Source organism: Dendrobates tinctorius, unplaced genomic scaffold (assembly GCF_039654945.1).
Source record: "Dendrobates tinctorius isolate UK_male_01 unplaced genomic scaffold, ASM3965494v1 ptg000162l, whole genome shotgun sequence".
NCBI lineage: Eukaryota > Metazoa > Chordata > Amphibia > Anura > Dendrobatidae > Dendrobates > Dendrobates tinctorius.
Window position 1 is genome coordinate 47906703 of NW_027361829.1, and position 15943 is coordinate 47922645.

The 15943-nt window shown below is 40.3% G+C and overlaps 1 protein-coding gene across 1 annotated transcript in view; it reads left to right on the top strand.

The window, feature by feature from the left end:
- Positions 1-15943, top strand: part of TBX20 (T-box transcription factor 20) — a 39101-nt gene that overhangs the window by 4812 nt on the left and 18346 nt on the right. Inside the window, exons 3-5 of the mRNA XM_073549821.1 lie at positions 5453-5617; positions 12673-12781; positions 15493-15651. Of these exons, the coding sequence (XP_073405922.1) occupies positions 5453-5617; positions 12673-12781; positions 15493-15651 (433 nt within the window). The remainder of the gene's footprint in view (positions 1-5452; positions 5618-12672; positions 12782-15492; positions 15652-15943) is intronic.

Genomic DNA, 15943 nt, shown 5'->3' on the forward strand with positions numbered 1-15943 from the left:
GCCCATCTCCCAAACCAATCCACAACTTCATACAACATTTCCTTTTTTAATATATAACTTGAGGGCATAAAAAAGAATTTTAAAATATATATCAAGCTTATGTCCGGTTGTAGTATGTGTTTGCTAATTAGGAGCTGAGACCAATAACATATTTAACACCGTGCTAATGGTCACTACATCACAAGTGTGTATGCACAGATTTACCTAACCAGAATCATATATTTCATTTCTTTATTATATACATATAGTATTAGTTATAGTACATGAAAAAAATATATTAGAAATATGTTCCGAATGTCACAGTTTCTTAGCTGTTGTGGTTAAACAAAGACATAAGTCCATTCAGTTCAACCTGTCATCCTGACTTATTGATCTCGAGGAAGATAAAAATCCTTTGAGGCAGATGCTAATTGCCCCATGTTAGCGAAAAATTCCTTCTCGACTCCAGAGATGGCAATCAGACTAGATATCGGGATCAACGCTCCATCTCCAGAATCTAGTAAATGATATATTTTTCAAGAAAGGAATCCAGGCTTTTCAAGAACTTGTTCAATAAGTCAACCCTCACAACATGCTGTGGCAGAGTTCCATAGTTTCATCGCTCGTACAGTAAAGAATCATTATTTGTGATGATGATGATAATGAAACTTTCTTTCTTCTAGATGTAGATCAGTGTTTCCAAAACTGAAGTCCTCATGGCCCCAATAGGTCATGTTTTCAGGATTTCCTTAGTATTGCACAGGTGGTGGAAGTATCATCAAGGCATCAGGAATTCTCTCACCTTTGTAATACCATGAAAATCCCGAAAACATGACTTTTAGGGGCCTTGAGCTTGGGAAACACTGATGTAGATGATGCCCCCGTGTCATCTTTTCAGGGCTGGGTGAAAATAATCATTAGAAGGATCTCTATACTGTCTGTATATTTGTACAATGTAATAAGATCGTCCCTAAGTCGTCGTTTTTCCAAGTCGTGTCTTATTTAATGCTAACATGTGTAAAATTTTGTGCCATATACGTTACTTTTTCATGCGAATTATGCACAACAAGCCGTGGTAACTCCAGAGAAGAGCTTGCCCTACAAAGAGCTGCTTGTGAAGGCAATGGCCTGATCAGCTTCATACACCTGCTGTCAGTGACTATCTCAAGGGATAATAAATTAATTTTGTTGCTGTTAATTACAATTTGTCCTAATGATTTATAAAGCAGGATTTGAAGAATTTGCAGTTGTTTCCAACAATTTTGTTAAATAAATGGCCTTATCTATGCCAAGCAACAAGAATTAGTACTAAAACAAATCTGTTTTGTTCTGTCGGTTTATGTGAACCTGAACACCTGGGACATAGTTCATGAGATAGAAATGTTGGGGTCCAGGTGTTGAAACCCCTTGCTAGAATATAGGAGCTGCTCCAAAGCTTTGTACTCCTTAGCTCCCCTTCAACTGACCAGGGTTTTACTTGGGAGAGAAGGTGTCAGCTCCTTTACTGACCATGGTCAGGAAAGACTCCGTGTTTGGAGCCAACTAATTCTATCTGTAACAAAGCTGAGACGCAGACAAGCCTGACAGATAAAACATGACTACAAGTTTATGTAGGTTCTGTGTATAGTATGCAAACTTCTCTTTCATCATTTATGATATTGTTACTTTGAGGTGTCCCAGTTATGACTGCTTCCGAATCTTTCTATATCTGTGCCCCTTCCTTCCACATGAAAAAACAGACACATTACTAATTACTCAATCAGAATACATAGATCTCATTCATGAACTATTAATCTAGCATTGATGACCATGATGATGCTGATAATACATTGACATTATTTTATTATACAGTCATATGTAAAAGTTTGGGCACCCCTATTAATGTTAACCTTTTTTCTTTATAACAATTTTGGTTTTTGCAACAGGTATTTCAGTTTCATATATCTAATAACTGATGGACTCAGTTATATTTCTGGATTCAAATGAGGTTTATTGTACTAACAGAAAATGTGCAATCTGCATTTAAACAAAATTTGACCGGTGCAAAAGTATGGGCACACTTATCATTTTCTTGATTTGAACACTCCTAACTACTTTTTACTGACTTCCTGAAGCACTAAATTGGTTTTGTAACCTCATTGAGCTTTGAACTTCATAGCCAGGTGTATCAAATCATGAGAAAAGGTATTTAAGGTGGCCACTTGCAAGTAGTTCTCCTATTTGATTCTCCTATGAAGAGTGGCATCATGGGCTCCTCAAAACAACTCTCAAATGATCTGAAAACAAAGATTATTCAACATAGCTTTTCAGGGGAAGGATACAAAAAGTTGTCTCAGAGATGTAACCTGTCAGTTTCCACTGTGAGGAACATAGTAAGGAAATGGAAGAACACAGGTACAGTTCTTGTTAAGCCCAGAAGTGGCAGGCCAAGAAAAATATCAGAAAGGCAGAGAAGAAGAATGGTGAGAACAGTCAAGGACAATCCACAGACCACCTCCAAAGACCTGCAGCATCATCTTGCTGCAGATGGTGTCACTGTGCATCGGTCAACATTACAGCGCACTTTGCACAAGGAGAAGCTGTGTGGGAGAGTGATGCGAAAGAAGCCGTTTCTGCAAGCACGCCACAAACAGAGTCGCCTGAGGTATGCAAAAGCACATTTGGACAAGCCAGTTACATTTTGGAAGAAGGTCCTGTGGACTGATGAAACAAAGATTGAGTTGTTTGGTCATACAAAAAGGCGTTATGCATGCGCTGTATTGTTGACCGATGCACAGTGACACCATCTGCAGCAAGATGATGCTGCAGGTCTTTGGAGGTGGTCTGTGGATTGTCCTTGACTGTTCTCACCATTCTTCTTCTCTGCCTTTCTGATATTTTTCTTGGCCTGCCACTTCTGAGCTTAACAAGAACTGTACCTGTGTTCTTCCATTTCCTTACTATGTTCCTCACAGTGGAAACTGACAGGTTAAATCTCTGAGACAACTTTTTGTATCCTTCCCCTGAAAAGCTATGCTGAATAATCTTTGTTTTCAGATCATTTGAGAGTTGTTTTGAGGAGCCCATGATGCCACTCTTCACAGGAGAATCAAATAGGAGAACTACTTGCAAGTGGCCACCTTAAATACCTTTTCTCATGATTTGATACACCTGGCTATGAAGTTCAAAGCTCAATGAGTTTACAAAACCAATTTAGTGCTTCAGGAAGTCAGTAAAAAGTAGTTAGGAGTGTTCAAATCAAGAAAATGATAAGTGTGCCCATACTTTTGCACCGGTCAAATTTTGTTTAAATGCAGATTGCACATTTTCTGTTAGTACAATAAACCTCATTTGAATCCAGAAATATAACTGAGTCCATCAGTTATTAGATATATGAAACTGAAATAGCTGTTGCAAAAACCAAAACTGTTACAAAGAAAAAAGGTTAACATTAATAGGGGTGCCCAAACTTTTACATATGACTGTATAATGATCTAATATTGATAAAAAAATGTAATGCTGCTAAGAATTTGCAAACAAGTTAAAAACATATTTCAAGAGATGAATATGTGATACTGCTTGTAGCCAGACACAAGAAAACTAGGGGATGTGCTGTTTGTGGAACACTAGATATTCCCTCATGTCTCACATTCTGACCCCTACAGCCTTAATGATTTGTAGAACTTTATTGTAGTGCAGATATGTAACAATTCCCCTTTTATAAAGGTAACATGTCCGTAACTGATCTCAAAATAGTGCAATCTCTATAATAAATGTGAGTAAAGGGGTTGTCCTGTGTAAGAAAAAAGTCTTCAGTCACTCTGTGATGATCACGTGCCACATAGTCTCATCCAGCTTCTATCTATTCTCTTGTATTGAGGGAAGACTGGTAAGACTAGTTGGCATGTAACTGTAAATCTGAAAATTGCATACATGCAGTCACATGACCGTCCACTCCTTCAGGGAGTACAGACTTTTCTTCTTTTTAGACTGGACAATCCCTTTAATTCTTCATGTGATATTTTTCTGGCAGAGTGGGATTAATTCATGGTCCTTACATTTTATGGTAGTTTGATGTAGCGTTTTGCATCCAACAGGATAACCACAGCCAGGGCCGGTCTGGCCATCTGGCAATTCTGGGAAATGCCAGAAGGGCCTGTCTGGTCGTGGGCTGCCTTGTCTGCAGAATCTGTGTTCTCAACACACTCATACTGTTAAGAGTTGTGATGAAGCACAAAGTAGCTGACTCCGTCACTTACCCCCGCAGGCCTCTGGTATTATTAGAAATATTGGTCTTGTAGTAAATCTTGCTTTCCTCCGTCCAAGGTAATAAAAGTAATATATCCCATCTGGTGCTTGGGGACCGGGACAGCATGGGCCTGTGTGATTTCAAATGCCAGGGCTGAATTTCAGTCCCAGTCCATACCTGACCACAGCACACAGGGTGGTGTGTTAGTCTAGGCCTGCCATACAGCAGTACAGATACACGTCTTGTTGTCCTCTGATGGGCCAAATATGCTGCATCCATCAGACATGTTCCTTTCATTTACTTCATGGTGAATAAGCTGGCAAAGTGTGGAGTTGATATGACTTTCTTTTGATGTTGTGTGAAACTGATGATGTCAGAAAAATCTGCTAATAGCTTGTTAACCTGTAACTGGGCTGAGCTGTGGAAGGAGGGGACTTATTTTTTATCTAGGAATTGACAAGTGAGCAAAGTATTTATTAGATGTTTACTGGTAACAATCCATTACTTGGGAAATCAGTTATATTTATTGCTGTGAAAAAGTATCTACCATTGTTTATACTTTTACTTATTAGACACATTTCTCATAAAATGCGATAAAAGACAACATTTAATGTTAGACAATGTGGGAACACAAAAATGAATTACTTTATACATTGAGGATAAAAACCATGTACCAACTACTAGCCCTTTATTACAAAACATTATTACTCCATTAAATTAGTATTTAATTGTTCTACCTTCTAAAAATTGAAGAACAATCTCTTCCATCTCTGGGGATGAAAGGAGTTTTGATAAGACAATGGATAAAAAAAGTTTTTCATTATCTATTATATTCTGTATGGTAAACTCTACAGGTTATAGCAAATTTAAAATAAAATCTTAGGTATAAAATTGAGAATTTTGAATTTTCAATGTATTCTTAAAATTTAGCCATATGATTTATTAATTTGTGGTTTGAGATTTACTTCTGGAGCTCTTCAACTTTTTAAGGGAGCAATGAAAATAATAATAATAATAATAATAATAATAATACATATAATAATAATAATACATAAGTACATATTATATGAATTATAAGTTAGTTACTTTTTATCATGACTCTACACTGTAGTAACCTTTGTGGTAGAAATGTTTTGACACTTACAGCAATGATTTGCATTAGTGTTATTATGCTTACAATTCTGATTTTAGCTTCATTATTAATGACCATATTATTTTTATGTTTCCTTCTCCTGTCCTTTTTAGGAGGATGTTTCCTACAATCAGGGTCTCATTTTCAGGAGTTGATCCAGACGCCAAATACATTGTTCTAATGGATATAGTACCAGTAGACAACAAGAGATACCGATATGCCTACCACAGATCATCTTGGCTGGTGGCAGGGAAAGCCGATCCCCCTCTACCTGCTCGGTAAGTAATAAAAGTAATAATGATGTAATAAACAAACATCAGAACTGGGATAATTTAGGGGTTTACAAAATCTGGCCAAAGTATCACAAATGCTGCTAGAGCTATAGAACGATAGAATTTTTTCACCATTAGACATCATCCTTAACCCCTTCACGACCAATGACGCCACATAGGCGTCATGAAAACTGGTACCAATCTGACCAGTGATGCCTATGTGGCGTCATGACTTTAAAGCCCCCCTGCGGGTTGGGTGACCTAGGTCACTGAAAGGTCACCCGACCCGCAGATACAGGGGGCTTTGTACTTCACCACGGGGGGCGTGGCTTTGCCCCCACGTGGCTACGATCGCTCTGATTGGCTGTTAAAAGTGAAACAGCCAATCAGAGCGATAGTAATATTTCATCAATGAAAATTGATGAAATATTACAATCCAGCCATGTCTGACGCTGCTGTAGCATCAGACATGGCTGGTGACATCGATCTGACCCGCCACTGATTGACAGCGGTGATGTTCCGTCGCTGTCATCATCTGCCCCCCCACCTTCCCTCCACTCCCCCCGCCTTCCGATCGCCCCCCCTCCCACCCCCCGGTACTCAACGAGTGCCGCTATGGCTCCCGATGTCCCGCGGTCCCGGACCATGGGCACCACCATATTGGAAGATGGCAGGCGCATGCGCTGTGTGCCCGCTGGCTGTAGTTTCCTTTCATTCATTTTGATCACTGTGATAAACTCTCACAGTGATCAAAATAGAATGAAAAGTATATAAACGCCCCGTTTATCACCCCCATAGGCAGGAACAACTAATAAAATAAAGAAATTATTTTTATTTTTCCATTAGGGTTAGGGTTGGAAAGAGGGTTAGGGTTAGAGTTGGAATGAGGGTTAGGGTTGGAAAGAGGGTTAGGGTTGGAAATAGTGTTAGGGTTAGCGTTGGAAATAGGGTTAGGGTTAGGGTTGGAATTAGGGTTAGAGTTGGAATTAGGGTTAGGGTTGGAATTAGGGTTAGGGTTGGAATTAGGGTTAGGCTTGTGGTTAGGGTTATGGTTACGGTTGGGATTAGGGTTAGGGTTGTGTTGGGGTTAGGGTTATGGCTAGGGTTGGGATTAGGGTTAGGGCTGTGGTTAGGGGTGTGTTGGGGTTAGGGTTGAAGTTAGAATTGAGGGATTTCCACTGTTTAGGTACGTCAGTGGGTTTCCAAACGCGACATGGTGCAACCATTGATTCCAGCCAATTTTGCGTTCAAAAAGTCAAACAATGCTCCCTCCCTTCCAAGCCCCGACGTGTGCCCAAACAGTGGTTTACCCCAACATATGGGGTATCAGCGTACTCAGGAAAAATTGCACAACAACTTTGGGGTCTAATTTCTCCTGGTACCCTTGGGAAAATAAAAAATTGGGGGCTAAAAAATTATTTTTGTGGAAAAAAAGATTTTTTTATTTTCACGTCTCTGCGTTATAAACTTCTGTGAAGCACTTGGGGGTTCAAAGTGCTCACCAGGCATCTAGATAAGTTCCTTGGGGGTCTAGTTTCCAAAATGGGGTCACTTGTGGGGGGTTTCTATTGTTTAGGCACATCAGGGGCTCTGCAAACGTAACGACTACCGCAGACCATTCCATCAAAGTCTGCATTTCAAAACATCACTACTTCCATTCCGAGGCCTTACGTGTGCCCAAACAATGGTTCCTCCCATATATGGGGTACCAGCGTAGTCAGGACAAACTGGACAACAACTTTTGGGGTCCAATTTCTCCTGATACCCTTGTGAAAAAAAAATTGCTGGCTAAAAATCATTTGTTTGAGGAAAAAAAATTATTTTTTATTTTCATGGCTCTGCGTTATAAACATCTGTGAAGTTCTTGGGCGTTCAAGGTGCTCACCACACATCTAGATAAGTTCCTTGGGGGGTCTAGTTTCCAAAATGGGGTCACTTGTGGGGGGTTCCACAGTTTAGGTACATCAGGGGCTCTGCAAATGTAACATGATGCCCGCAGACCATTCCATCAAAGTCAGCATTTCATAATGTCACTACTTCCCTTCCGAGCCCCGACGTGCGCCCAAACAGTGGTCCCCACCCACATATGGGGTACCAGCGTACAAACTGGACAACAACTTTTGGGGTCCAATTTATCCTGGTACCCTTGTGAAAATAAAAAATTGCGCACTAAAAAATAATTTTTTGAGGAAAAACAATATTTTTAATTTTCATGGCTCTGCGTTATAAACTTTTGTGAAGCACTTGGGGGTTCAAAGTGCTCACTATGCATCTAGATAAGTTCCTTAGGGGGTCTAGTTTCCAAAATGGGGTCATTTGTTGGGGAGCTCCAATGTTTAGGTACACAGGGGCTCTCCAAACACGACATGGTGTCCGCTAACGATTAGAAGTAATTTGCATTTCAAAAAGTCAAATGGTGCTCCTTCCCTTCTGAGCCCTGCCGTGCGCCCAAACAGTGGTTTATGACCACATATGAGGTATCGTTGTACTCAGGAGAAATTGCCCAACAAATTTTAGGATCCATTTTATCCTGTTGCCCATGTGAAAATGAAAAAATTGATGCTAAAAGAAAATTTTTGTTGGAAAAATTAAAATGTCCATTTTTTCTTTCCATGTTGCTTTAGTTCCTGTGAAACACCTGAAGGGTTAATAATCTTCTAGAATGTAGTTTTGAGTAGCTTGAGGGGTGCAGTTTTTAGAATGGTGTCACTTTTGGGTATTTTCTGCCATATAGACCCCTCAAAGTGACTTCAAATGTGAGGTGGTCCCTAAAAAAAATGGTTTTGTAAATTTTGCTGCAAAAATGAGAAATCGCTGGTCAACTTTTAACCCTTATAACTTCCTAACAAAAAAATATTTTGTATCCAAAATTGTGCTGATGTAAAGTAGACATGTGGGAAATGTTACTTAGTAACTATTTTGTGTCACATAACTCTCTGGTTTAACAGAATAAAAATTAAAAATTTGAAAATTGCGAAATTTTCTAAATTTTCACCAAATTTCTGATTTTTCACAAATAAACGCAAAAATTATCGACCTAAATTTACCACTAACATGAAGCTCAATATGTCACGAAAAAACAATATCAGAATGAAGTTTATGAATGATCCTGCTTAGAAAAGTGCTTTCGTGGTTGAGGTAGATGTCCTCTCAAAATAATCCAAATGGGATATGTCCCATGCGATGATCACTAGTTGCTGGTAGATACAGCTTCCAAGTATAGAAAGCGCTGTTCTGGCCAGTCACAGGCGCCCTGAATGCAGCGCCCAACGGTACTCATGTAAGCACGTGTATACCTACAGGACCTGTAGGACCTTTGTGACATGTTTAGTTACGTGACGCTTAATGATCATGTGGTGCACACTCCTTGAATACGGCAAGCAGATAGGACCATTTCCTACGCATTTCGGAAAATTGCTTTTTCCTTTCTCAGGGATCCTGACTGACTGAAGACGTCACGCAGGTCCTACAGGTCCTGTAGGCATACATGTGCTTACACAAGTACCATTGAACACTGCATTCAGGGGCTTGTCACCGGCTGGTACAGCGCTTTCTATACTTGGTTCTTGTTAGTGCTTTTTTCTTTGATATGATTCTGTCTATTGCTGGCTGCAGAATGAGTTAGCTGAAACCTTATTGAAAAAAATGATTTTTAGTTCTATATACATGCATTTACCTAAAGAAAAATATATGTAATTGTCTCCAGAAGTGGAGCTATGCTGCATATACTCACTTTTTCCATACAGCTATATTTCTGTTGGAAATGAAAGATTTGTATTTTGTGGTTTGTAGATTCCAAGTTCATCCATGATTTACATGAATGTCTTTGTGCAGAGACTATAAAACCATTAATTTGGACATTAGAATGATCCTAATTTACAAAACATTCCAGGTACAAAGTAATATTAAGATGATTCCACTTATAATCACTAAAATGCTGGGAAAATCTCAAAACTAAGCAATAAAGCCTGGAATAGCCCAACATCCATACCAACCTCTCATTGCTTTACAATAATGTCTTAAAAGCATTTATGAGCAGTTAGTGTATGTTTCCACAGATTAGTGCATTATACTGTAAAGCTTGGGAATAAATCCATGAACTGAATGGAAAAAATATAGCAAAGGGAGAAAAGACATTTTCTGCATATGAAGAAACAAATATAGAATATAATAATAATGCATTTTATTATATATAGTTTACCGTAGGTTATGTTATGGGACCTAAAACAGTGCAATATTTTGCATTACCTCCTGTAATAGTTGTATTGAATGTATATTTTCGTACTAAAGAAATATATTACTTATACTAATGCATGTACAACTTAACAGGGGAAGGAGGTACGGTCATTACTTGGCCTTTTTCACTTTATGGTAGAATTATAAGTCATAATAAGCAAATGGACAATGGGAACATAATGATACTTAGTCCCAAATTTTGCAAATCAGATAAGAGTAATGTCATTTGGACAAAAATAAAATTTGGGAAGAGCCTCACTGTGTGGTAAATGTAGCATTGATCCTTGTTAGGCTACTTTCAGACTTCAGTTTTTTAAATCCGGCGGACTGCGGCGAAAAGTTGTCAAACCTGATCCGGTAGAAGCCGCAGCCCGCCGGATCATCTGTTGAGGCTGGAGACGGTGCAGGAGAGGGAGAGGGCGAGAGAGTCTTCTGGCATGTGCAGTGGAAAAAAGCGGCCCGGCGCTGTCAAAAAACGTTGCAGGGAACGTTTTTTGCAGACGCCGGACAGGCACTTTTTGCCGTATCCAGCAAAAGCCGGACACGCCGCATGGCCATCAGGCGCAATGCGGCGATAATGCTAATCTATGGCAAAAAAGCCGGATCCGGTGGCAACCGGCGCCGGATCCGGCTTTTACATTTTTCGCCGCATCGCGCCTGATGCAGAAAAACTGAAGTCTGAAAGTAGCCTTAAACAGCATGGATCTAATACCACTGACCACTGGAGAAAATTGACAAAAAAAGAAAGAAAGGGATCCACATGGCTGTATGGATAAAAAATAGGTAAATTTAATTCACATGGTTCAAAAAAGTCGTCCAGACAATTAAAAACCATTGTCCATTCTAACGTACGTTTCTGGCGACAACTTGTATGACTGAGGGCTTCGGCCAGAAACATACGTCAGAATGGGCAATGGTTTTTAATTGGACAAGTTTTTTTTTACCATTTAAATCATATACATGGGTAACAAAACACAATGTCATATGGTATAGACACACGTGCCCACAAGGGGGAGATTAAGTGTAAATAGGTCCAGTGTAAAAAATAAAGTATACCATATAAAGAAAAATACACTACTAGAATCAAATTTTAATTATAAAAAATCCATATTTATTATCAATGATTAAAACATAGTTAAATATAAAATACAAAGTACAGACCAGAGAGAGCGTAAACAGACAATGAACATCACCAAATGATTTTAACCGCAGGTCAGAGGCATATAGAGTAAGCCAAAAATGTCTATGGTAATAAATAGAAGTTCACATGTGTGCTTATAGTAATAAGTGAGACATCACATATGTGTGGAATAATAGCAAAGGTAAGGCACCAGTGAATAAAAGAAAAAGGAAGTTACAAGGCAAAGAGCATAGATGGACAATAATTACCTAGGACCTGCGGTGCCACGGTCCCAGGCGCGATTCGGCTGAGTGTCTTCATCTGGGGGAGTAGCCTCACTAAGGCCTCTTTCACACTTCAGTTTTTTACAATCAGTCACAATCCGCCAGGTTTTGAAAAAAACGGATCCTCAATTTTCTTTTGAGGATCCGTTTTTTTTCCCCATTGACTTCCATTAATGGCGGATTGTGACGGATTGCTGTCCGTTGCATCCGTTTTTTTTGAGGATCCGCCAAAAGTTGCTGTCCGTCACCATCCTCAAAGATTTCAAAACGGAGCTTGCAACGTTTTTTTCTCTGGCGGATCCTCCAGACACTCATTTAACCCGAAATTCTTTCTGGGTGCCGGACAAAAAAAAAAAAATCTCTCTCTCTCTCTTTTTCCAGGCTGCGATTCCTTTAAAATTCTTCATTTGTCGGATCCGTCAAAAAAACGGACAGGTGGCATCCGTTGTCATCAGTACTAAAACGGATCCGCCATCCGTCCTTTTGGCGGATTTTGACTGATGCAAAAAACTGAAGTGTGAAAGAGGCCTAAGCTACATCATTTTTTAACTATAAAATGGCGATGTAGCTAAACGAGGCCACTCCCCCGGAAGAAGGCACTCAGTGAAACGCGCGTAGGGGCCGTGGCACGGTAGGTCCGAGGTAATTATTGTCCATCTATGCTCTTTGCCTTGTAACGTCCCTCTTCTTTTATTCACTGGTGCCTTACCTTTCTATTATTCCACACATATGTGATGTCTCACTTATTACTATAAGCACACATGTGAACTTCTATTTATTACCATAGGCATTTTTGGTTTACTCTGTATGCCTCTGACCTGCGGTTCCACTCATTTGGTGTCATTCATTGTCTGTTTACCCTCTCTCTGGTCTGTACTTTGTATTTAATATTTAACTATGTTTTAATCATTGCTAATAAATATGGATTTTTATGATTACAATTTGGTTCTAGTAGTGTATTTTTCTCTATATGGGATACTTTTTTTTAACCATGCGAAATAAAGTTACTTTTTTTTTATCCATACGGCCATGTGGATGCCTTCCTTTCTTTTTTTGTTAATGTCATTTGTAGATAACTGTTGAGGTCCAAATGTCATCTTCAGAAAATGTGACCAAACAGTAATATTATTTATGCAGCTTGGTGCCAAGATAACCATCCATTCATAAATACATGGAACGTCCGTACTAATTAGCCACGCTTGTGCAAAAAAATATTTGAGTGAATTTGTTGAAAGCTGGAGGAGCTTAGTGAGGATTTACACTGAGCAACAAATGCTAGTGATGCCTCATCGTACGATTCCGAGATACAGACACACTATGTGTTATGCTTGAATTTGTTTTTCCAGTTTGTCAGGAAAGATTTGGTATATAGGTCTGAGATCATGTATATTTAACACATTCTCACACCTCTTTGCTTCCAGGTTATATGTCCACCCGGATTCTCCATTCACTGGGGAGCAATTGTTAAAACAAATGGTTTCTTTTGAGAAAGTGAAGTTGACAAACAACGAACTGGACCAACATGGCCATGTAAGTGTGTACATTTCTGATTGCTAAGACCAAGGTCACATACAGTGCAGGCACAAAAATAACATCAGCACCATCACTGAAGATTGCATTACTCACCCAGCCACAAGTGCTGGGACAGATAAAAAAAAATGGAGAGGATAGTGGCATTCATAGTGTGATGTGATTAGAGGGGGAAGCATGGACAGCTTTACAATCAGCCGAGATAATTCTGGGTCTTTGATAATTGTCAAGCGTTCAGCACATATGCCTTTAGAATTTTTCAGTCTGGACATTTGCAATGTTTGCAGTTATTTCCTCAGCTGGAATTTCGTTCCTGATAAGAGTTTCATTATCGTTCATACACAAAAAGTGTATATATTTTTTAAAAGCTTCAGCCTTATGGGCATTAAATTCAGTTTCATTCTATGTGGGACATTCTAAGGCCAAGCTCACAAGTCTCAAATTTACAGCGATACTGTACAATACAAGTAAGGCCACATGCACACATTCAGTATTTGGTGAATGTTTTACCCCAGCAGTATTTGTAAGCCAAACCAGGAGAGGAACGGTCAGAGGAAAAGCATAATGGAAACATTTTCACCACTTCTATATTTATCACCCACTTCCCAGTCCAGTTACTTGTTGCAGAAAAAAATCCACATGAAAGCATGGCTCAGATTTCAAATCTGCAGAATGTTCTTTATCATGTGGGTTTTCATTGCGGTTTTCGCCCTATTCAATATTTAGTAAATGGAGTAGGGTGAACTCCGCAATAATAATCATGCAGATTGGTTGCGGATTTGTAACCTAACGTGTAAACTTAGCCTTGAAGGGCTCCCACCTCTGGGACCTGCATTAAATTCAAAACAGAGCACTGTCTTGCACTGCTGAGAATAGAGATGTAGCCAAGCAAGTATACAAGCTCTCATAGAAGTGAATGGAGAGAGCTGTTGCATAAATGGTCACCTGAGAGAAGTGCGCATGCGCAAGAGGGCGATGGAGGAAACTGTGAGGATAACACTGGACACATCATCCACATGAAGCAGGAAAGGGAATGGGGAATGCAAGAAGAGACAAGATGCCGGATCAAACCCAGCGATGCCCATAAGACTAGACCGCTGTAAGGCGGTGGTAGCACCGTATGAAGTGAAGAGGCAGTGACCCACAAAGGTCAAACACAAAAATCCCTTTAATTTATTTCCTCCCAGCATTAAAGTCCAATTCACACCGTTGCATATAACTTGAGTGCTTATAACTTCAGTGCATATTATCAGTGTTCAGTTCACACCAGTTCATAGCACTACATAGTGCACGGCTTTGAATCACAGTCCCTAAACATTCTGGACTTCACCTTATCCAGTTTCCATGGGCAACTGCATGCCGTGCCAATGTCTCTCACTTACAGCCTCCTTTAGTCTATTTACTCATGCATACACGCTAGTCCACCTTCGGGCACAAGATGGTCTACCTCCGGTTCACCTCCGGGCACAAGACCTGTCCACATCCGTGACCAGTCATCGTAGACAGCAGCACCACTGTGTACGCTGTGGGTTGCCAGGCCTCTCTCTGGCCCTGACACACCTGAGACTCACTAACCCTTTCCTGCAGGGTTTTTAACATAGAATCCTGTAGCTTTCAGTCACATGGAAAACCTGGATCCGGAATGGAACAGACTGCTACAAACTACTATCCTGCAGTCTGCTTCACACACAACATCCAGAGCAGGTTTTCCCTACATCCGCCTTGGACACTAACATGTCCAAGGCTAGCACTTAATGTATCTTTAATCTGCATTGCAGCCACCGATATGCCCGTGACTGCCATGCACACCTATGGCCTTCATACACCTCCGTGCATATCCTGGGGAGACTACACAGTGACCCCTACCTGTGACATTGGTCACTGCTTCACCATTGCAATCCCAGCTAAGCCTGTGACCTCAATGAATTCCCATAGCCTTAATACGCATCGGTGCGTATCTTGGGGAGAACACACAGTGCCCCCTAACTGTAACAGGGGTCATTGCCTCACACCGCCTAGATCATAATAAAACCTATTATTTGTGTTATGCACAGCACAGTAGTGACATGTATACAGTATTCTAGAATGCTTTATATAAGGATGTACAGGTGCTGGTCACACTTTATATGGGAAAAACCTGGTGACAGGATCTCTTTAAGGTCATTTGCACTGTACAGGGGGAGGGGGAGCTGGGGTGTCAAAGATTACCCTGGCGTGGTCTCTGCAGCCCCGCTTCTCCATTGTCTCCCTTCCTGCCTTCAGCTGTCACGTGATACCGCTCATTACACTCATGAATATGCGCATATTCATGAGTTTAATGAGTGGTACCACATGACCTCTGAAGGCAGGAAGGGAGACCATGGAGAAGCAGGGGGGCTGCAGAGACCGCGCCAAGGGGTAAGTATAATCTTCCCCGCCGACCCCCAGGTATACGACTCTTGTATAAGCCGAGAGGGGGACTTTCAGCTCCAAAAAATGGGCTGAAAATCTCTGCTTATACACGAGTATATATGGTACTGCAAATGGGCGGCTGTTGAAGGCTGCACATCATGCGGTGTAAATACATCCATAGTGTCACCAGCATTTGTAGCAGACGAATATACCCATTTATTTTTATACTAAAATATATAACACATGCCATGTACGGGGTGAGATTCGGCTTTACCAATATATATCTATATATATTTACATCTTATGTTATTTTAACGTAGATTATTCTGAACTCCATGCACAAGTACCAGCCAAGGGTTCACATCATCAAGAAAAAGGACCACACAGCATCTCTGCTAAATCTCAAATCTGAAGAATTCAGGACGTTTATTTTTCAAGAAACAGTCTTTACTGCTGTTACAGCCTATCAAAACCAACTGGTAAGTCCATTCTCCAACACTACATAGGCATCTATTAACTCACAAGACAGGGGGTTGACCCATTACAACAAAATGTGACCACGTGTCGTGGTAGACTATATGGATGATAAAGATTCCATACTTGTGACAATCCTAATAACCAGAGTAGTGAGTCTCTACAAAGAGTTGAGAAGCCTGCAGAGACATTAGATGACCAAAGAAATGGGCAGGTGCGTCCACATTAATATGCATATCCCGCATTGGGTGGGAACCTCTAACTATTCTACCATTATGGTTGTAGCTTCACCCAATG